Source organism: Echeneis naucrates, chromosome 19 (assembly GCF_900963305.1).
Source record: "Echeneis naucrates chromosome 19, fEcheNa1.1, whole genome shotgun sequence".
Lineage (NCBI taxonomy): Eukaryota > Metazoa > Chordata > Actinopteri > Carangiformes > Echeneidae > Echeneis > Echeneis naucrates.
In genome coordinates this window covers 8,031,289-8,054,520 of record NC_042529.1, presented here as the reverse complement: position 1 = coordinate 8,054,520, position 23,232 = coordinate 8,031,289, and the positions used below count along the sequence as shown (strand labels likewise).

Sequence of the window (23,232 nt, the reverse complement as noted above, 5' to 3'; positions counted from 1 at the left end):
ATAAAATACCAGTGGAAACACAGGCGGGTTTATAAGGGCAGATGTCACATAAAGAAAAGAGGAGACAAGCAGAAAAGGCGACACTTGAGGGAGGAAAGAGGAGATAAGATAATTCAATGGACATAACGAAATACTTGAGATAAGTACTAGCAAAGAATGAAGATAGATCCCAATAAAAGTAAAATAAGAAGCATTTTATGTGGGTACAGAAAACAAAGTCAAACACCCTGAACTTCTGGAATGTTGAATTAGAAGAATATAATTGACATGGCCATTAAAGCAAATCAGTTAAAAGCGGGAGGCAGTGGAGAGTTGCATGCGACAAATGACCCAAGTCAAATTTAAACCCGGGATGTACCGCTGTTGTTCTCTTCAGGGACTGACAACACAAAAAAACGTAACCATATCTTTCCCATGGGGAGTAAGGGATTCAGCATCTTAGTGGGTGTCCTGTGTGGGAGAGGAATGGAGTGAAATACATGGATATTAAATGTCATGCAATGAAAAAAAAATATTGAAATTTGGGGAAAGGTTTGACCTTTTAAATATAACATGGGAGTGGACAAGACAGAGGAGATGAGATAATGAAAATTATGTCACGTCAAGAGTAAAAGACCAGACAGTGGAAACAGAATGAGCATAAATTAGTTTGCGCTGAGCGAAGAGTCGGCGTATGGAAACAGCAAACGCACAGTAGCAATCAGAATGGCTGTTAAAATAAGAAATGAAAGAAGGGAAAGAGCAGCATTTGACAAAGAGACAGGATGATAAAATATTCTCTACCAGGGAATTTCACAGCCTGGCAGTAGATGACGAGGTCAGACAACTCCTGAGCAATCTGTCGACTCTCCTTCTTGTTCTGAGGAAGGTAAAACTCCTCGCCCAGCTCCATGTCAAACACCTACAGGTGCAGGTAGACACAGGACATGAAGAACGCATTAACATTTAACTTGATGAGACAGTGATGTTGTACTGCAGCAAGCAAGTAGGAACAAAGCAGCAGAGCTACTTACTTAACCTCAATGCCAGTTTATGCAAATTTTATACCTTTACTTTCATGGCAAATTCATTCAGGTAAATAAACCAAGTTAAATCACTAATGAACGCTGGCTTCAATCCCAAAAACTACTGGGTCCTAGAAGCCACAAAACAGGCAACTCCTTGGGAGTATTTTAAGCTGTTGAAGTTATTAAATGTAAACACAACTACGGCAGTTAGGTCAATTTAGTTCTTCAGCTGCTGACCTTTCCTTTGCTCTGTGTGGTGATGTCAGCCTTCTTCATCCTCTTCGGTATTTCATCAACAGTTGGCTCCTCTTTGTCTGCTGAGCTTTTCCCCTCTGGTTTGTCATCAAGGATGTTATCTATACAGACAAAACAATTAATGAAATTAGGAAAAAAAAAAGAAAAAAAAAAAAAAAAAACAGTGCATGTGTTCAACACAAACCAAACTATTAGCTCAGTTACCAGAGAGGGAGGACTTACTGTAGCAGTATTTTTCTGAAACCATTTTTTTTATGTGTGTTGTTAGTGTGCAAGATACCCGTTAATCAAGCAAGCAAATGCCCAAATATAAGCAAATCTTCAACCCCCTTTTTTCCCCGGTAAAAGCATACATTTTACCGTTAGCCTTACAAGCTGCATGTGATTATACTGAATTCAAAGTATAATGAATGTAATTCCTTGAAACCATATGGCTACTATCATTAACCTCTGTGTCTAGTAGCATAAAGATTGCTTGTTGGTGTCACAGTTGCTGTTGATATAATGTTAAGTCACATGTAATACATATATCAGAAGAGGTAAATTTAGAATCTGGGAAAATGTATCTTGTAAAAACAACGAATGACTATTTCAAGAAAGGAGTTTGGTTTTTCTTGTTATTTGAATAAAGTCAGAGGGTTGAGCAGCTACGAGAGCTACAGTAACTGCAGCTTAAAGGCACTTTTGTATCAGCTTTGATGTTCAACTTGGTTACTTGGTATTTGGCTCATTAATGGGCTTACTCCATTGCATTGGGATCTAATTTAGACAGAAAAATAAAGCACAAACTTCTAGCTGGTCTCTATCTCATCTGTCTCGAATGGTGAGGAAATCTTTGAGCAGGTGGGAACAATTTGAAGACAATTACGGAGGGAGAAGCATCAGCCAATATCTACCTGACTACTTGCAGAGCTCAAGAACGTGCTCCCAAGCAAACACAAAGGCCCACAAAGACCCTCACCACCCCACCCAGACATTCAAGGCGATGTCTAGCAACTGTAAACAGCAGCAGCAGTAGGGAATTTTCCCTCTGCTCCCATTCCGCCTACATGTTAACAGCCAAAACCACAAAAAGAAAGATATCAGTGCAGAAATGAGGACATTTTTCTTTTCACTGTAGACATAGTTTAAAAACTAACATTTAGAATTTCTTCCTTACAATAGAGATTAGCCACAGAGATGACCCTGTATGTCTAACTGTAGAGCATCCAGACAAGTGAGGTGGACCAGGCTGAGACTGGAAGGAGCTACTGTTTAACAATGGACAGAGGCAACTTGGCAGCGCAGGACTGATCTTGATATACCTAAACTTGTATGGTAAAATGGAGACAGCCAGATTGGGGAGTGGATTATTTTGTCCGGATGTCTTGATAGCTGACTGGTAAGTTAATATTTGACTAAAAGAGTGTTTGCTTACCAGCATGGAACTACGCTATGAGGTTTAGATTAGAGAAACGTTGTTTTGAAAGGTCCATGACCGGTGAGTTCTTCTGACAGGGACAAGCAGAGGGCAGGCATTAGGAGGGAGCAGAGCTGGGACTGGGACCGGGACAGGGTAGTTTCCCCTGGTCTGTTTTTTAGTGCGGGGGCAGCGTAGGGCCTGAGAAACCAGATGGCTTTGTTTTGTTTCCCTGATGAGTCTGCCCAGCCACTAGCAAGGTCACAGACAAATACAGTGCAGGGGGTGGAGGAGGGAGGTGATGTGTTTGTGGGAGAGAAAGAGAGCATGCAGACAACACATTGTTAAAACACTGATTGATTTGAATAAAGTTCAGTAGAATCTTTATGTCATTCATAATTACATATCTGTGGCTCAGGAAGTTGAGTGACTCGTTCCCTAATCTGATGGTCTGTGGTTCACTTCCCAGCCTGCATCGCGTCAGGATATCTAAGTGTTTGGCAAGATACTGAGCTCCAAATTGCACCTAATGTAACACTGATGTGTGAACATGTGTGTTAATGGGTGGATGTGGCTCTTAGTGTAAAGTGTTTTGAGTGAGTGTCACATAAGTGCAATTCATTTACCTTTTAAGTAAAAACAATAATAACAGAAATATGGTGTAGAGATACATACACTGGTCCCATCTTGCTCTGACTAAACTATGTTTAAAATACAGGGAAATGAATTAATTCTAAAAGCATGGCATGTTATGTCAAAACAGGAGCAAACAGCAAAATACAAACGCAAAAGCAAAAACCAACCAGGTTTCTATACAAACAGGAGTCATAGTGAAGCAATGTAATTTAAAGTAGAAGCAATTTTGGATGATTGATACACAGACTGATATTAAAAAAGTCACTTCTGTTGACACAGCACAAGAAAAGCGGCTTTGCAAACCTGAAGGATGGAAGAGAGCATGACAAACACTATAAATGTCTCTGGCTATTGACTATCTGACTATTAACAATCATGCTGTGATAAATAAGTTTAGCTGGCATCCTAATGACATTGTAAAACAATTATAAATTAGAGTTACTACAAAGAACTTCATTGTTGGATGTCAAAAGAGCATTCACAGTGGACTTTATTTTACCAGCTGCAATAGAGGGAGGATGCACTGGCTTTTAGTTCAATCCCTAAATGTTCGATGTGTATATGATAGATATCCAGATATTTCACAATATGTAATGGTTACATTTCAAAATGGTGGTTCCCAATTAAGATAACTGAACAATATTAGGTCACCTGACTTTGTCCAAAAGCAAGCTAGCAGCTCTTACAGTGTGCGCACAGCGACAAGAATCAGTGGGGCATACAGTATCACTAGTGAACATCCACACACCATCACACATCTTTCCTCTGTAGTTATTCTGCAGTGGTAGACACCACAGTGGTTAAATTTGCATCAGTTAACCATAATTTCACACAAAATCGTTTGTAATGTCTGCAAGTAGAACCGTTTGACCACATCAAGATACTAGGAAGGATAACATGGTGCTGTCATTTTGCCAAACACAGGGTGAATCAGCAAGAGACCACCTGCCACCACTGCAAAACAAAGTTAGAGGGAAACACTGGTACTGAGAGATGCATCCGAGCTGCGCATTTACCTTCCAGGCCATATGAGGCAGTAGAGGCTGTGAGGACATCAGCTAAGAGGAATGCGGGCGAAATAAAAACAAGGAAAGGAAGGATGTGAAAACAGAGTGTGAACATAAAGAGACTTGAGTGTTGAAGAGAGACATTACATGGACATTTGTTTCGTTTTTAGCCCATGTATCCAAGGAAAGTGTAGGCCCTTCAGTTGAGTGACATAACAAACCCCCATTGCAGCTATCCTTACCATCTGACAGCGACTCGTAGTCGTAATCATACTCGTCTTCTTCCTCTTCCTCTTCCTCATTAGTGTGGTTGCCAGATGAAGTAACCCCTGGCGACCCGTTGCTAGCCTGGGCCTGCATGTGGGCCAGCTGGTGAGCCTGTGAAAAGGTTAAAATATTGTTTTAAAAAAAAAAAAAAAAAAAAGTGGTTTGGTCAATATCCGCCATCACCTATAAATATATAAACCCTTTTCTGCAGTGGTGTGTATATATAATGAAGCACACGCGTTTGTAAAATCAGTGAACATGTGAATACATTTCAGTGTATTAGCAGCGTTCTAATGGTAAATATCCAATGTCATAATGCTACTTTAAGGCACCTTTAAAGGAAATATTAGATATAAATTATGTACGTGTCGTGAGTGAGTGTGTGCAGGATGTCTTTCTCTCTTCTCAAACCTTTTGCTTCAGTAGGTCCACCGGTGCCTGATGGGCTTTCAGTTTCTTGTTCTTGAGGAGAATCCTCCCCTGAAGCTGCTGTGGTGATGGCAAGTGGGGGTCATCACTGAAATCACTTTCAAAGAGGAAACGTGTCACAAGGCGCTCCCCAAACACCGTCTAGTGGATAAAAATTGAAACATGACAGGCAGACATGAATAAATAATGTGAGGAATGGATCAGTTTGTAATGTCAAGTGAGAGGAAGAGAGAGAAGTTGGAAGTTGTAGTGGAATCTTCAACAGCTAAAAAATGAAAGGTCTTTTATCAACACAAAATAACATTACAAATAAACAAGCCCATGGTGAGCGGTCTCAACATGAAAGATTTCTCTTTATCAAGCCCCTCAGAAGCTGGTCTCCAGGGAGGATGAAATGCTGGGAAGGTTTCTTAGATTAAAGCATGATGTTATTCTGTGATGTATCTGTCGTGCCCAGATATGTGTGGCCTTCAGTATTGACTATACAACTCCAAAACAAAAAAAAAGAAGAAGAGGAAAGGGAAAGTTATAGCCTGAAGATTAAAAAAGCAAGCCAACTGACTGGAAGTCTGCCAGTTTAAATGCCCAGAGCAGCTGAGAAAATCTGGTGAAGGAAAAAGAATGAGTGTGCAAAAAGCACTGTTATTAAGTGTGATTGAGGAAAATGCTCCTACCTGTTAGGTGCTTAGTGGAGTAGTGAGGTTAGACTCAAAACTATATTGCTTGAAGGTGTGGGTGTATCTAATTCACTAAGCACTGTACCAAGGAGGGCACTAGTGAAAATACAGCAAGCACACTTAACTAAACTCTTTCCTTGGTAAAAGTTTATAAAACCATTTTGTATATCCCTCATCAAAGTTTCTTCACCATTTAGAATACCCAAAAGGTCGCATTCATCACTTACTAATCATAAATTATATACAAACTAACTCATGGAAACGTACCTTGAAGATATCCGCCATCTTCCGTTGCTGTGGAAGGGAGCAGTGGTTCTCTATGGACAGGATGACGGGCATGTCAGAATTGACAAATGCAGCCCGGTTAATTGCTTCCACCACATCCTGGGGGATGATGGGAGAGGTTAAAATCCTTGAAACTGCACTCCAAGTCAAATATGTGACAGTAAAACTCTCTGCAGAAACCAATTTTAAAGAATGTTTTGACTCAATAAAGCTTCATTGGCATCAGTTGATGTGTGTCCTAAAATTACAATATTTGTTGGATTTACTGATACATCAGTGCAATACAATAGACCATAGTGGCATGAAATTGCCCAAGGAGTTATTGACATATCTGTGCAATATGGTATAAGAGAGGAAAACAGGGAGCACCAGATTTGGATTTTTCCCCACAATCAGTGGAAAGATCTTTTTTTTTTTTTTTTTTTTTTTTATGCAAACATGCATTTCTAACCTTAAAGGGTATTTTGGTGGTGAGTGTGTGCCCATGGTAAATAACTGGCATGCCATCATCTCCATCCCAGCAGTCCAGTTCAACACTCCTACAGCCTTGCAGTAGCACCTAAGCAACCAACACAATCACAAAAAAAAAAAAAAAAACATGAGCTGTGGAGAAAAGAATAATCTTAAATTCCCATATAAAAACAAATAACTGTCAAACTAACCTGACTGTAAAGCTCAACTGAGGACTCTCCTTTGAGCTGGTGTCCAGTCAGATATGTATTATGAGAGGACTCAATGTAGTAGTAGGAGAGAGGATAGTGCAACTCCTCCGGATTCATTTGGGATTCCTCATTCCGTGAAGCAAAGTTTTCCTTGTCCATCAAGTATCTGGTATGAACAAAGTGACAAGCTTGGATTAAAATACATGTTGCTATGTATGCAGTTCTTTGCATGTGTTTTGAATTTAATGTGCAGTCACATTTTGTTTCTGAAAGTAGCAATATTAAAATTTTCACTATACCTCGCAAAACCTTCAAAAGACATCCAGCCCATTTGTCTCATGCTTGACGACGGTTCGAATTTCTGTGAAAGAAAAGCAAAATATATATATATATATATATATATACACAGTACCGTTTGTTCCCATTAATCTGCTGACTTCACAATTTATTTCCCAGTCCATAGTATACGTCCTGCTTAGCCATAAGTCCAACTCTTGTCAGATGACAAATCTCTCTGTCATTAACCAGGCTCTAGACTCTACCTGTATGATGCTGAGAATCTCATCGTAGCTCAGGTGCTCTCGCTGACAGTTGACCAAAAAGTCATTGAGCTGGGGAATAGCCAATCCCAAGACACCTAATGATGCATTCTCCACTCCTGTCCCATTGGTCACGATGCTGGCTGCTGCAATGGCATCCGAGATCTGTTTCTGGTTGTCGGACATCTGCTGCCTTGTCCGGATGAACAGGCCAAGATCAGAACCGTTGCGGGTTAGTAAGTCTGGAGAGCAGAGGGATGGAGGAATAATGTCAGTGCATTTGTACACATTTATGTCAGCTTAGAATAAATGCAATAATATCACGGTTTGTTGTACCAAGGTCTGGTTGTAACTCCGTGTCCTTGTCATCTATTCTGAGGCTGGTGTAGAGGGGAGCTGACTCTGGACTTGAACGACTGCAGGGGACAGCGAAGGTATCGAACAGCTCCTTCAGGTCCTTCCTGCTTCGGATACTGTGGAAGAAATGATTCACATACTTGTAGATCTTGTAAACCACCTTACAATGATGTCCCGTTAATTTTATGATTGTCATTAACATGTTGTTTTCAATATATCTACACCAATACAGATAAATAGTTTTGCTGTCAAATTTAAATGCATGCACTGGCATTCGAAAAAGATAAGGAGATGCCACGTTATGTCAGATTTTTCTTGTTGACAAAAGGGCACAAAGGTTCAGAAAGCATTTTATTTAACATTGTATATCAACTTCTGTCTTTTTTTTTTTTTTTTAATTACTTTAAATTTGACACCAAAGCTGTGACTGAGCAAATGTGGAATTCCAGAGGAAGCTGCTGGACAGCTGACTAGAGCGAGGATACGCTATAATCTAAGAAATGCAGGAGGGCTGGTATGAGATTAATCAAGTTCTTATGAAGGAAAAACAATGTTTCCTTTGAGCGAAAATATTACAGAAACTAAATATTACACAGAGAGGAATCTTTGGAAAATACCCTAGACACAATAATCTTGAGAAGCATTTGCTGAATTTCTTTGATTTCACTGCCTTTAGCTGCTATTGATAAAAACACAATAATAGCATAACAAGGGAGAAAGATATGGCAAAAATTATGAACAGGCCATTATCAATACACACATATTTATATACATAAATGCTTCATGTGATTAGTGAATATTTGACGATAAAATTTTACCACAAATGTGTCTTTAGTAAATTCTCAATACAACAGAGGCATGCAAACTTTGAACTTTTTTTTTTTATTTACCTGAATGATTTGAAGAGCTCAACAAACTCAATAAAGCTCATTGTGCTGTCCGATATCATGAGGTTCTGGAAGCCTTTGAAACAACCTTTCCCCCGGCCGTGCCACGACCTGCTGCTCCAGGTCCTGTAATGCACAGATAAGAGGAAATATTTATTAACCTAAAACAAAAAAAAAAAAACTCCTCAATTTTTCATTTTTGGCATTTACCCTGGTTGTGACTTGGAACTTGCTGAAAGGATTGGCGAGGATTGTGGGCGATTTAGGTTGCACCCTGCCATGCTTGAGGAAGAAGAAGAGGATGAAGAAGAGGCTATCAGTCCGGGGCTCTTACTGGATGAGAGGGAGAATGGTCCAGGGAAGCTGTCCTCTATGGAGGCACGGAAGATCAAGTGTAAATAAAACTCATACAAATAGAATGTTATAGGTCCTGCTACAGGAAAATATGTTTGCTTGTTTAACCTCCAGAGCAATTATGGATGTCAAAACTGTTGATCTGGCAACATCTACAGTTTTGATCCTTTTTGTGAATTTAAATGGTGCCTGAAAATTTCACCTGTATCTTCTTGGTCGATGCTGTCAGACTCTGGTCCATTTCGATATAGTCCCTCCTTACAACTTCGTGTTTTCCTTGAAGCCATCTCATCATCTGTGGCGTCCCCGCTATCTCCCTGTTTCAAGGAAGTCCATTACTTTGTGAAAACAAATCAACATTACAAAGTAGGAAATAAGATAGGTAAAACTGTTTGTCTCCTTTAACATTAACATCAGGTCCTACTTGTTCAAAAGACTGAAAATGTACTTTAATCCTAAAATAAATGTAGACTGTAAATACTCCATGTACCCGCACGAGGACCTTCTTCTTTTTCTTGGTCTTTTCGTTGATGCTCAGAGGGCTGTTTTTCTGGGCACCAGTTTTATCTGCTCCACCAGTGCTCATGCTCCACCTGCGCCCTCCAAACAGTTCAATGGCCTGGGCAAGTGTGGGGCCTTCGTACCTGCCGTCCTCCTAACACAAACAAATGCAAAATGGAAAATTAGACTCATTCAAATTGACATACAGGACTAATGGAAATTTTGCCATTTCATATTAGAGGGAAACTGATTGTGCACATGCAAAGGTTTGCCAAGGAAACATCATTCAGTTCAGAATTCATGTACCTGATACAGACTGACATACTGCCTCCTCAGCCACTGCAACCTCTGGTCAGGAAACTTCTTCAACTTCCTGGTTGCATTTACTAACTCTGACAGGCCTTTGTGAAGCATTCGAGCCGTGTGATTGGGTGCTACAAAGTGTAGGAGCCTGTTGGCAAAGATTTTCAGATAAACTGTGTAATAACTGAAAGGCAGCTCCTCTTCTTCTTACTAACTCCTACTGTATCAATGTGTCAGTGTACAAAATTTGGATTTATAAGTAGGATGGCAGGAACGTACCTGTTGTCGGTGGTGCCGAGGCCATAGAGGAGGCTGAGTGCATTTTCCTCCACTGTCATCTGGCTCAGCTTGTTCTGTAAACACACAGCATGGACGTCCACTCCCTGGTGACCCAGAAACACTGCCTGCACATTCAAATAAACATTAATAAGACTACAATCCAACCCATGACTGTCGAGACAAAACAGATCAGCAATCCTGCAGGGGAAAAAAAAAAAAAAAGGTCATCTTCATCGGTGCGCTTCTTAAATCTTGAATCATAAATGACTGTTCTTGGTTTAATGCACCTACATTTCCTGGCATCCAAACAAAAATTATATTCGCTTGCTTTAAGAAAAATACAAATTCATGTCTATAACCAAAATTGAAAGAATTTTTTTTTTTTTTTTTTTTTTCCAATTGCAGTTTAAATCCCAAAACAACTGAACAAACCTTCACTACTCCAAGGTCCAACAGGCCTTCTGCTAGACCTGCCACTACAGTTTGTCCCAGTCCCAGGGGCTGCTCTGGAGGAGAAGCTCCTCCACTCTGAGGCTTACCTGCCATAAATCAACACATTTATGTTATGTTTGAAATGCAGTAAAGGGCCAAAAAAAAAAAAAAGGCCACATATTCACAACCACCTTAAAATGTATGCATTACATAAGACATGAGTGCTTACCTACTCTGGATAAACACATTTACAACATGTTTAAAACATAATCATGTCACAGGAAATAGGATTTTTTTTTTTACTTATAATATCATAGACGCCAATTTTCCATTTGTTTAAGGAGTAATAATCCATCTGTCTCAGATATAAACACACTCATAATGTTTAAAATAGCTCAGTGATAGACACAGACTGATTACAAAACTCAGGAGTGAAATTAATTACAAGTTGTTTAAAGTGGTGTAAATCAAATGGAGATGGTTTTAATGGCTCTATGTAATAAAATACCCCAGGTAAGTGTTGTGTTGTCAGGCTGTAGTTGCAGCAGACAGCGAGCTGTGGAGTGGCTGTCCTGGTCATAGTGGATGACTGTAGCTCCTTGAAGCAGGAACTGGTGGATGTCTGGTTGTAATGACAGCACGTACCTAATAAATAGAAGACAAAGTCAAGATAAACAGCTGTGCTAGCTGCGCATAAATTGCATGGTTGGCTGTGTGTGCAAGGTGTATGTGTGCAATTCTTACCAGGGAATGAGCTCTGTGCCATGGCTGAAAGCTCTGTGTGTCTCCTCTGTGCCCTGAAACTCTGCGTCCTTCACCGGCGGCTCAGACGACAAGTCCCCATCTGAATCCGACAAGTCCCAGACCATGAATCTGAAAATGGATTGGAAGGTCCAAGAGGACAGACATCGTCTAAGGTTGTGAGAAAGAATCCATTTTAAATTCTGAGTTTTACTTTAAAGTTTCCAATGTAAAATTTGATAATTTATCCATGTGTATGTTTATTTTCAACTATTGCAGCACATTTGGTGAAGCAGCAAAATACATTGTTGCCTGGACAAAAGTAAGAAATGAGCAGCATCTAGAGCACAATGAACATTTCCATACAGTAGTCCATCGGTTGAATGAGCAAAAAGCATCATGCATTTGTCATTGCACATTCCTTCACTACTTTACATGTTTCTACACAAACTGTCTAAGTGAGATTAGACAACATTGCCCAAACTCCTGAAACGTTACAATCACTTACAAGACACGGTTTGATTCTGGTGGTGTCCTAAATGATTGGGAACTACAGGATGGATGAGAATGGGACAATGAGAAGAGGAAGAATGAGATGAATAAAGATCAGACACAAGTCCTCAAAAATAAAAAATAAAAAATTGCAGAGAGGGAGATGCCAGAAGGAAAGAGAACCACAGGAAAAGAACACCTAAACCTCTTTGAGGAAGAAAAATTATATTTATCTACATCCAAGTACAAACGGATGAACAGCGTTGCCAGAGCCAAAATGAAGAAGTGTTATCCTGAGCTCTAATGTAAAATAATAATTCATAGTCAAAGAAAACTGTCTAGAATCAAAGAGAAGATAATCCAGGTTTCCTTAGGAGAAACAGCACTGCCCAAGCTTGAAATTAAATCAGTTTTCTAACAACATTTCATGTTGGTGTCCTTATTCCTGCAAGCACCAGTATGTTGAAAAGTGCCAGAGCTCTGTCCTTCCTGCCGTGACAGGAAACTAACCTGCTATCTCTTTTCTCTCTGACACAGGGGTTTATGCGAACATCACCTCATCTCAATAACAATCTGTAAATAAGTTCTTTCCCAAGCCCATATCTTGTGCTGAAATTTACATATAACATTTTTTAGTTTGTGAAAGAAAAACTCACCCAGAATAAAATGTTGCACAATGAGAGTTTGGTGAATTCGCCTGGCCTCAGAAGTATCCACAGTATATTAATGTACAAGAGATACTGTTTTGGTGACATGTTTACAAATGTCTTTTCAGAAAACTCCCATCTGCCTATATTTTACAGCATGGCCATGTTGACACTCTTCAGAAAATATGTATATAATAGTTCATTTTCTTTTGCTTTGTCTATAAATCACCACCAGTTAAAAAAGAGGAAAATAAAGAACTTTTTGACACTAAACTTTAGCAGGAAAGGTCACAGCCCTAAACAATAGTATATTTCCAGCCTGCTCATAAATACCCCAAAATAGATCAATGATGTTGTCACATTCATCTAAAGTGATAAAATGTATATTTATATACAAACTGAGACAGTTTAAGATTAGGAATTTCTTCAGTAGCATGATAAAACTTTGAACTGAAAAGAGGCTTGTAAATAAACACTAAGTAAAAACAACTATGCAGCCAACTGAAACAATGTGTGCCAGTGTCTTGATGGATGACATGACATGCTAAGAGCCGTTTATTTATGTGTGTGTGTGTGTGTGTGTGTGTGTGTGTGTGTGTGTGTGTGTGTGTGTGTGTGTGTGTATATATATATATATATATATATATGATGGATTCTTATTTAAGACCTGCAGAGTGACAGGTTACTACTTGATGGTGGACACTGAAAAAACTCTATTGGTTAAACGAAATGTAAAAATCAATGGAACTAACTGATTGCGGCAGCGGTCCCTGAAAGAGTTGTTCCTTGAAGCAGGGGATGGTCCAGTAGAAGAGGGACTGGTAGATGCCTCATCAGGATCCTCTGCCTCCAAACTACGATTGCAAGATCTGAGTTTCAGGGAGAAGAGTCAGAGAAGAGCCAAATGCAAGAATATTTCTTAAATTTGAAATCACTGGTGAAAATGGTGATTAGAAGACAGTCATACAAATGCCGGGGAGTGACTTCATACCTGATAATCTGGAGGATGTTGCTGACAGTGGCTTCTTTTTCTGGGACATGTAGGCCATTTGGACCACAGCGTGACATGAAGTTGTGCTGGCCGCTGTAGTCAGCCACAAACTAAAGAGAAGAGGACACTGATTCTTCTTGCTTGGATCATTATTGAGATGTGTGTATGATGATGCATGTTGTTAACTGTACCTCTATAGGGTCCTCTGTGTTATCTTGAGGTGGTTTAAGGCTAATGATACTTGCTGTCCCATCTAATGCATCACTCAGCTCCTTCAGAAAGACCCCACAGAAAGGCACAACCTATGGTGCAGGGGCATGGCAAAGAAAACCATCTTTTTCATTATGAAACAAATGTGTTACGGAGGGAAGTAACCTATGGGACAAATTAGACCATTGCTTTCACAAACATCCCTTGAAAAGCCGCCCACCTTGCATCCTGGGATATTGAGAGCTCTAGTCACAACTTTCTTGTACTCAGAAGAAGACTCGTGCTGAGCCATGGCGTCTTTCAAGCTTCTCATGGTGTCAATGTCTGACTGGTCCATAAACTGCCACATCTTAAGTACTTTGCGTGACCTGGAGAAAGAACGAAATTCTCAGTCTGTTGTATATTTGTAAGGAAAGAATTATTGGTTAATCATGTGTCCATCGTATGGGTATGTGTGTTGCGTAAAACCTGAGTCCTGCCAAGAACTCCATCACGCCATTGTAGTTTCCCATGTTCCAACAGCATTTAGCAACATGGACTAGGTAGGAGAAAACCTCTCTCTTCTCCTCCATGGAGCCAGCTGTCAGGACAAGCCACGTCACCCATGAACTCACCTATTGATAAAAAAGTTTTACATATTACTCATAGTTACAATCATACACAAAGGGACATTATTACCTAAGAACAAAGCAGACTTCGGAAGAAAGAAATTATTTCTGGTTATTCATTATTAAAAGGTTATTTATACACATCGTTATTATTCAAATAAACAAATTTTAATGAAATTTATAGTAAGAAAATTTCCTGGTACTGGCGCAATCTGCTGTTTCCATCGCCATTAAAATATTTTAACAGTGCTACTTGATCCTTCTAAGTGAAGTTTGATGACAAACAAGAGAATCACTTGGAAACATGTTAGTGTGTTAATACAACACGTGTTAGAACCCAGCGAACAGGAGACAAGGTCCACAGCCAAAGGACAATCAACCAAGACTCTGTTGTGTGTGGTCTCCAGAAATGCTCATGGCGTCTCTTTTAAATTTTGGCATGGCAACCTGTGTCCAAAGTAGTAATGTGTGCACAGGAGCAAGACAGCTGGCCACACACTGACACCCATGCACACGCACACACACACAAAATGACATCAGATATCTATCAGCTGCACTGTGTCTCTGCTGTGACTGCCCTCAAGCACACACAAAAGATACTAACCAGATATTTATCACAGTCAGTTTCCTTTACACATAGACACACACACACACATACACACAATACAGGAAAAGGTCAGATTTTAATCTGACTGTTTCTTGTTCTCTCTAGTGAGTTTTGAGCTTCATGAATGTATTCACACACACACACACACACACACACACACACAAATTCCTTCCCAGCCCCCTTGGAGGTGGTAAAAACATCCCCCTGGCCCAGAGATCTATTACTGGGTTATGCAAGGACCTGTAAAGCCAACCACAGTCTGACTTCAGAGGGACTAAATAAAGACACATACACACAGACACAAACACACAGTTTCACATTCACTCACACAGCCCAATGAAACACTGATAAAATGTTTTGGGTTTTTTTTCCCAGACTGTAACACAAGTACAGAAATACCACACATTCAAAAAAAAAAACCATGCACAGAACACCAACCTTTAGCATACACTTCATATGACCCCATAGACATTGACATAACAATCTCAGGCTTTTATATATACAATTTAATACCCAGTATACACAGACATCTTCGATATGAACTTGCACATACACAGAACTTACTTTATAAACAGGTGATCTACATCGGTTGATTTAAAGGCAAATTTTATTTGCCAGACTAAAAAGTTGGTTGCTGTAATTTCTCACTCACGTTAAGAGCGTGATGGTTTGTTAAGTACCTTTCCAATATGAGTGAAAGCTTGTCAGTTTATGCATTCCTATGCGATAGGAGCACAAGCATTAAGAAAGCTGTGGTTAGGAAGTTTACTGATAAGACACAATCCAGCTCAGGCATTTTGAAATGGTGCCTTTAAACTGTTTTCACTCATGTACTTTCTTTATTTACTCAAACTGAGAAATATCAAACACTAAAACTTAAAAGTTGTCCCACTCTTCTTCCAAATCTTGTCCATTTCAGTGGAACTAAAATGCAACTGAGGTTCAAAGTTTATTCTTGACCGTGAAAAACAACTTCACTAGCTACCTGTGAATCGTAACAAAAAAAACAAAACAAAACATGGTGGAGCATCTTGGTCACACCATTGCCTGTCATTGTTGCTGGTACCCAGCTAGATGTGAGCTTATATGTTACAATTTGCACTCATCACCTGATTAATATTTAAACTGTAAATATTTAAACTAAATATGAAAAGCATCTCAGTTAATACGCTGAAGTCTTCATAGTTTAACCATCTTGCGCTCTCTCTCTCTCTCAATGGGAATAAAAATACCCAACCATTCTCAATACACTTCTTAAAAAAACAAAAAAACAAAACACATTGTCATTAAAACCTACACCTCATTGCTGCTTTATATTGGCCTATTTTTATAAAGTGCAGTCAGAAATTTTCACCAAAAAGTGACTAGATACAGAGCATCAGCTTCAGAACCACCCCCTCGCCCCCTCCTCCATTTCCGCGGCAGCCTGAGTAAATACAGTGTCTCGCTCTCTCTTCTTAATTGTGCTTGTTGTCCTCTACTCTACTATATATGGCGTTCTGACAAACCTCACTGCCCCCCAGAATCTTATCTGATACTCCCTCACTCTGTGTGTGCCAGGGTGAGCGTGCCTTGCGTGAAAATCTGCTATCACTCACTTCTAGCATTATGACATAATGTGAAGTCATGTCAGCAGCTGGGTTGTATTACAATCGCCATCTAAGCCATTCTGACCGTCTGTAAAGTGGCTTTTTGATCCATTGCAGATCAAAAGGTTGTACAGACTTGGCATCATCTCTGATATTCCAGATAGCAAAAGTCTCTACTCAGTGTTGAGCATGAGAGATAATAGACAGAGTATGAAGATGCACTATATATGCAGAGAGAGCAGGGAGGCGTGGAGGAGAGGATGAGAACTGACAAGGGGACAGTAGAGAAGACTACAAAGGTTGTAAAAGCTTTCTTCAAACAACTCCCTCCCTTATATACAAAGCATAGGTGCTATCAGTTGACAATTCAAGCATATACACATACACACACGAACTGGAGCTGGGTACAGGCTGATCTCCCTTTGATGTTTGTCTATGAGTCCATCTGTCTGTCCGTCTGTCTGCCTGTCTCCATCTGTGCATGTGTTATTAGCTGAACTATGAGGGTCAGGTTCTCCTTGATGCATGAATTACATAACTAAGGTTGACAGAGAACTATTAGAAACTCAGCTCATGAGCACATACTGGTCCTGTCAAAGCTAAACACTCCAGACAGACACAAAGGGGTTCAAGCCGTTCACCCTTCCTTGCTGCCAAATTTTCTCTTGTGTTGCTATCCTTTTTTATGGCATAATCTCTCACTCCCATACATGGCTTGAAAACGTGGGATGAAAAACATTAGATATTTTTTAATTTGCATTTAAAACATGTCATCAGTTGAGTGAAATTAAAAAATTAAAAAAATTAACACTTAATATCTATAAACAGAAGATCCTGTCCAGGGCAGAGTCATCAGTTGCTTAGCTGAACAATAGCAGTAAAATAAAAAAAAATTTAAAAAAATAAAAAAAAAATATACACAATATAATGTGAATTTCCCCAAAACAAATTCAGTGTCTTCGATGCTCACCGTGACATTGGTCAGTTGTAGAAAAATGGATCCAAAGCACAGCACAGTGTACAAATAGCCAAGACAAGACAGTTCTACATCATATCTTGACTCCCTCATCATCATTACATTCACACTTATAATCACTGTCATCTGGATGTTGTTGCATTGTGACCTTATATGGCTACGATGCACATTTGAGAAACTATTTTTCATGTGCCTCTACTCTCTCTGACTTAAATGAAAACCAGCTGATGTGAGAGGCATGCAACTTAAAGATGACATCATCATTCCAGATCAGTCTCTCTCTGCCTTACTTTCTCTTTCTCACCAGCCCAGTGTTGTGATTGTTTATTCTCAAAGTCACTCACCATAAAGACACAAGACCCAGGAGAGCAACTTCAGCCAACTTACATTGCACAGCATGTGCTTTGGTCTTGAGCTGATAAGTTGGCATGTCTCATACAGCAAATACAACAACTAAAGGAAAACACAATTACTGCTCCGCTATGCCTTTCAACCTTTAACATTCATGTCAAACCAGTTTCTGAAGATGTCATTATGGGTAAGCCACAGAGTTATCTAAACACTAGAAGGCTGTTTTTTTTATATCAATGTTATAGTTCAGAGGTGCCCCTTTTCAATATGAATAAGTCTATCTGTACTGCGTTTAAAGAGTCATAACATTCAGCAGTCACAGCATCAAACTATCTCACATTCTTTGCTGAACGGTCTCACAGATTCTCAAATGATCTCATCCAGACATCAGTCATATAGTAAAAACTGAGCTTGTGATATAAACCGTTGGAACGACTGGAGAAGGTTACTGCAATGAGCTAAAAAGAGGCCCGCTAGCTTGAGAAGATGACACCTAAGAAAGTGTAAAATGTAGATATAAGAGTTGAAGGAGAGCTGATGCAGTTTGTTCATTTATCAACCAAGTTTTCAAAAAAAAAAAAAAAATCAAGGAGGAGGTAATCTCAGGATTAACCAATAGTAATTATGTCTTCATTGTCTTTGTTTTTCATTTTCTTGAATGCAGTGCAATAATCCCAAAAAGCCACAAACACAACTTCACATAATACATTTCCTCACCTCATTGAACCGTGTCACCAGGTCTTCCACAGTATTACTTCGCTGAGCACTCTGGGTAGGCATGGTGGGTGCGGACAGTGAGGCTTTGAGGTTAGGGTGGTGTTTAGTTTGGCACTCGGGACTGCCCAGGTCTCGAGTGAGGAAACGGAGGTAGTCCAAGGGAAAGACCTGCAGTGAGACCCAAAATAGTGGTGGTGGCTGTGACTAGCAAAAGTGAATGATTGAACTCAAGAGTGGGATTTTTAAATTAAAACAAACCATCCACTCATGCTCCCGTTCTTCCCACTTACGAGAGACAATAACATTTCCTTGTATTATTTAATGCATGTCTGTATTCTTTCATTAAAATGTCAATTCAAATTCATTATCTGGCATTTGTTGTCCAAAAAAAAAATGCCAGAAGATGATTTTGAGCCAGAAGATGATTTCTTTGAATTTCCTCCTACCCGTTGGTAGAGCTTCTGCTCTTGTTCAGTGAGGATGCAGGCGATCTCCTCGGGGAACTGCACCAGGTGTCGCAGCTCTGCCAGCTCCTTACTGATCCCACTGACACTGGGAGGAAGAGAGCCGCTGCTGGTCATACTGTTTGCCAGCTGACGCTCTGGACCGACAAGAAAAGAGGTAAGGAGAGACAAAACTTTATACGTGTGACATCAGCATCTTGCACTGTGGCGAAATGTGAGAGAAGCACGGGTACATCAAAACAAGGTGAGAGAAAAAGTGTGGATGGGTTGATACAGTGGAAGGGAACTGAGGAAAACTTTTAGCAAGTGCACAAAGAAAGCAAAAATGGCTGCTCCTCATACCAGTGAGAAACAAAGAACAGAAATTAGAAAGAGGGGAGATTAAGAGCAAGGCATTATCTATTCTGATGTTTCCCTTTCACCGTGAAAGCTTTAAGCCTCAATGAAATGTGGATCAGTTTTTCAGGCTTAAACTGAATGTCACAAGTCTTTTGATCCAAGGATCCCTGCATACCATGCTCTCTCGATCCCTCAACCTGCCAAAGGAAGCCTGCACACTTCACCCTCTGGAAGTAAACAGCATTGATCACCTGCCAGTTCCTCTGTTTGGATTTCACTACGGTCCATTAGTCTGTCTGTTTACACACACAAACAAACCTGCCCACATCTCTACTAACAAAGGACTAATGGACAGTTTCTACGCTGGTGTTAGAGCTGCCAGGTAGACATACGGTACATTGTCGGGATGGATGCCACGTAAACCAACAGCCGTTTTCCAAGCCAAGGAGCTTAGCCAGGAAACATTTGAGGGAGTTTCACCTACTTTCAACTGCAGTAAATCACAGATCCTATTTTAGTCACGAGGATACAATTCCTGCCCCGAAAAACCCCCTGCCTCTGAAGCAGAGGCTGCCCGGGCAAGGTTTGCATGTACTGAATGCTGTTGAGCAGTCAAACCCAAACCATTACACAATCTTTATCCAAACAGGAGCAAACAAGGTGTTTGCCATAAGGGTAATAAGGTGTAAATCAGCCAGACTGACCACCAGATACTAGACTGATTCCCTTTGGTCATTGTCAACTGTCATGCTCAAAGACCACCCACATATGCAATATCTTATCCATACACATATGCAGGCAAACATTTAAAGGTCGTCCTTGATAAATCTTGAGATATGCCACAGGTAGCTATGGCAACAACAGTGACTGTTCTGCAGGAACAACACTTGCTGATTTACACTGTTTGATTTGTGGATCCGGTCTTCACAGCTTCTGCAATGAACTATGTGTGTCTGTGTGTTTGAGACAGTTGAGAGCACAGACGGGAGAGATGGGAAAAGAAAAAGAAGAAAGGAAAAAGCCAGAATGAAAGAAGTAAACTTGGGAGTTAGAGGCCGTAGTGGGAACAAGGTCTTTGATCAGAGAAATTTCATACATGCAATTAAAAAAATACAGGATAAAGAAAAAGAAAAAAAAATGAACACAAAGGAATCTCTCCTTTGGGAGAGGACAGGACAGGAGAGGATGGAGAGAAATGAGAAAAGAAGGAAGGGTTAAGTGGAATAAGTGGAAATTTTGTAGTTTACACAGGTGTGAGTTATCGATCACAGTTAGAGAGACAGCATAATCCACTAAATTCTTTAAATGTCTTAAAGAGGGACAGAATACAGGGTGTGAATTATGGTTCTTTACATTCTGCAGACCTGAAGCATAATTCTTCATGTTCAGTTTTGTTTGCATTAAATGAAACAGGAGAATCAAAACAATCTATTGAAAAAAAAAACTACATACAATGCTTGACCTGTAAACAAAGCACCATACGGAACAAATCCAAAGCACAAACGCCGAACCTCCTCGACAAACATGTACATTTCATATGGACACTTGGAAACACATGGAGTAGAAACTGCTGCAACTTGTAAAACAATCAAAAAGAAGAAAATGGTAGCCACCAACATATCAGTCCATGTAGTTCAACTGGTTCACAAAATGTATTATCCGTCCACTCCTATCGTCCTTGTGCATGGTGCAGGTATGCAAAAATGGCTGAATATCTATAAAAAGACCTGGCTGAACTAACTCTGAACTGTCTGAATATCACAGTTGTTTGATGTTAAATTATTGCATTAGGTAAATAATAATCATACAATAGGAAAGTAACAAACACATGACTTATTCATCAAATATTAACTTGATAAAGTAAAAAATTATCTGGTCCCACATCTATTAATCATAAGGGCAGCATTGCCTCATCTCTATCCCTGAACTGATTTTACAAGCTGCCCTTTTGAAGTGGAAATGGAGGCATCCTCAAATCAATCATATGAATTTCATGATTATACAGATCCCTCAGTCATTCATATATTCACCTTTCAAACAGGGAAACACAGAGGCAGACAAAGCTGTCAAATAAGGCACTGACTAAGAGATTACTACTTAAGAGATTCTGTGAAACTAATTAAGAGGAAACATCAGCAGTTAAAACTGAAATCCAAACTACAATACAGTGACTATCAAAAACAACTATGCCACATACAGAAAATAAACAGTAAACACAGGTTAATCTATTAGATCACTGGGTTAAAATTGGAATAGATGTGCTATGGTCAGGAAAATAACACTATCACCAGTTCAATACGCGATGTCATGATTGTGTTATTCATGGTATCCTCAACCTCTGCCTGCAGAGATTTACTCACACTATACAATATCAGTATTGATAAGGAAAATCTGATAAATAAAGCTGGCTCTCATTACTGGGTGGAATGAGATCGTGGATTCCCGAGATAGTGATGAGTGTATCTAATATATTCAGCTGTAGACCCAAGAGAAAAGGCCCCTGACCTTTTATGGATCATAAACACTGAGAGACACAGATGAGCCACAGTGAACATGCAGCAGTCCTGCTGTGTGACTGACAGAACATGAACCTGGACTAATCAACCATGTGATTTTAATGCATAGGATTAGTCATGTGTAATGCATGCTGCTGAATACAATTACCCTGAGTGTGTGTCTGTGAGTGTACAGGCAAATACAGTATTGGATATAGTAGATTGGCTGAACATCCTTTTTGGATATTTTTATAAACAGCATGACATTAAAACGTGTGTGTGTGTGTGTAAGCATTGTGTATCATTTAATGAGGTGAAGAGGTTCAGACTGTTACATGTTGACTGTTGAATATGAAAAACAAGTCTGCAATTTCACACTTTATGCACACAGAGATTTAGAGTTTACGTAGGATAAATAAATCTGCACAATTTCTATATAGAAGAAATTTCAAACTGTTCACTATATGACAAAACACAGCAAGTTCTTGAAAGTTAATCCCAGTAATGTAACTGCATGTCAGTGTATCGGTTTGATCTCAAGTCAACCAACAACTCAATCATTGCCTGGATCTGCTTTTGAAATGGTTGAGAGGTTTAATCACTGTGTTGGGGTTTGTTCTGTTTATCAAGTGAATCAGAGTTATTAATACCAGCTAAAGGCAGAAGAGCATTGAACATAGACTACTGTCTTTCTTTCCACAAGTCCACACATGCGTTCACTGTTCTCATATGCACGTTTAGAGCTGATGACAACTTCCCCACAGGGGGTAGGGCACTCATAACGGGTGTAGCCCAAACAGTTTAAGTAATGGGACTGTTACCCGTTTCATTTAAACCATCAAAAATTTTCTTTTTTCTTAGTTTTCTCTGGGTGGACGACTCACCCATGTCCTTAAACATTTAGTGAAGGACACAAAACTTCAGTATGTATATTTAAATTGATAGAGTTCTGCATGTATGAAAATATGTACATTGAAATCTGTCGTAGTCTAAACAATATGATCTGAAGCCACTCTGCAGCATCAGGCGGTTTCCCTTTACACAGCAGCGTAACAACAGTTGGTTGGTTTTATTTCATGGCAAAAATAGCAGAATAACATCTGATACTGCCTAGTTCTTACTGGCGCACACACAGATGAAAGTAAATGCACAGAATAGTCATTTAAACCCTTGTGCAAATAAGAAAAAAAAAAATCAACAAGTAGCAGCAAACAAACAGTAACAAGCTCTGACAGGCAAGAATAAATAGTTTAAGGATTCATGGTGCATAGATGCAGCCAAGAACATAGACACACAGCAGCAGACATTGATCTGTCTGACTGCTGACAGCATTGACTTATCACAGGGAGTTTTCCTTTCCCTCTATTGCACACACAGTCCCACATGCAGATATAACTATAACATTAAGAGTCTACTGAACTTTTGCTGGTAGAGGGGAGGACTGTAACAAATTTTAGGTTAAAAATAAATTTGAAATAATGAAGCAAATTTAGATCTAAGCTTTAGCTTTAAATTTTAACTTCTTAAACAAATTAGGCTCATTGACTTTCTACCTGCAGACGTATTTACTGCCGTAAAAAAAAAAAAAAAAAAAAAACTAAAACCAAAAAAACAATCACAGGCCAGTCACTTTATTGTGGTTTGATGCAAATCAGACCACAAGGGTGAGGTCTGTGGTTTATCCTATCAACTCTAAGACTCCAAACATATTCACAGCCATGTGTGTGAT

General features: G+C 39.6%; 1 protein-coding gene across 13 annotated transcripts in view; it reads right to left on the bottom strand.

The window, feature by feature from the left end:
• plce1 (phospholipase C, epsilon 1) overlaps positions 1-23,232 on the bottom strand; it is a 71,537-nt gene that overhangs the window by 10,614 nt on the left and 37,691 nt on the right. For 12 of the 13 annotated variants that reach the window (XR_003842215.1, XM_029527180.1, XM_029527172.1 and 9 more), the window contains 27 exons: positions 18,652-18,806; positions 18,206-18,373; positions 13,826-13,971; positions 13,578-13,725; positions 13,339-13,449; positions 13,148-13,257; positions 12,909-13,025; positions 11,021-11,149; positions 10,785-10,921; positions 10,277-10,383; positions 9,845-9,969; positions 9,569-9,713; positions 9,252-9,416; positions 8,964-9,078; positions 8,618-8,777; positions 8,411-8,533; positions 7,500-7,636; positions 7,167-7,405; positions 6,924-6,985; positions 6,625-6,790; positions 6,414-6,521; positions 5,945-6,061; positions 4,983-5,141; positions 4,547-4,682; positions 4,314-4,355; positions 1,245-1,363; positions 784-901 (listed from right to left, as the gene is read on the bottom strand). Coding sequence is in view for 12 of the 13 variants with exons in the window: in XM_029527180.1 (XP_029383040.1) it covers positions 784-901; positions 1,245-1,363; positions 4,314-4,355; positions 4,547-4,682; positions 4,983-5,141; positions 5,945-6,061; positions 6,414-6,521; positions 6,625-6,790; positions 6,924-6,985; positions 7,167-7,405; positions 7,500-7,636; positions 8,411-8,533; positions 8,618-8,777; positions 8,964-9,078; positions 9,252-9,416; positions 9,569-9,713; positions 9,845-9,969; positions 10,277-10,383; positions 10,785-10,921; positions 11,021-11,149; positions 12,909-13,025; positions 13,148-13,257; positions 13,339-13,449; positions 13,578-13,725; positions 13,826-13,971; positions 18,206-18,373; positions 18,652-18,806 (3,564 nt within the window). In the remaining variant the exon portion in view is untranslated. The remainder of the gene's footprint in view (positions 1-783; positions 902-1,244; positions 1,364-4,313; positions 4,356-4,546; positions 4,683-4,982; positions 5,142-5,944; positions 6,062-6,413; positions 6,522-6,624; positions 6,791-6,923; positions 6,986-7,166; positions 7,406-7,499; positions 7,637-8,410; positions 8,534-8,617; positions 8,778-8,963; positions 9,079-9,251; positions 9,417-9,568; positions 9,714-9,844; positions 9,970-10,276; positions 10,384-10,784; positions 10,922-11,020; positions 11,150-12,908; positions 13,026-13,147; positions 13,258-13,338; positions 13,450-13,577; positions 13,726-13,825; positions 13,972-18,205; positions 18,374-18,651; positions 18,807-23,232) is intronic. The other variant, XM_029527178.1, reaches the window with a different exon arrangement.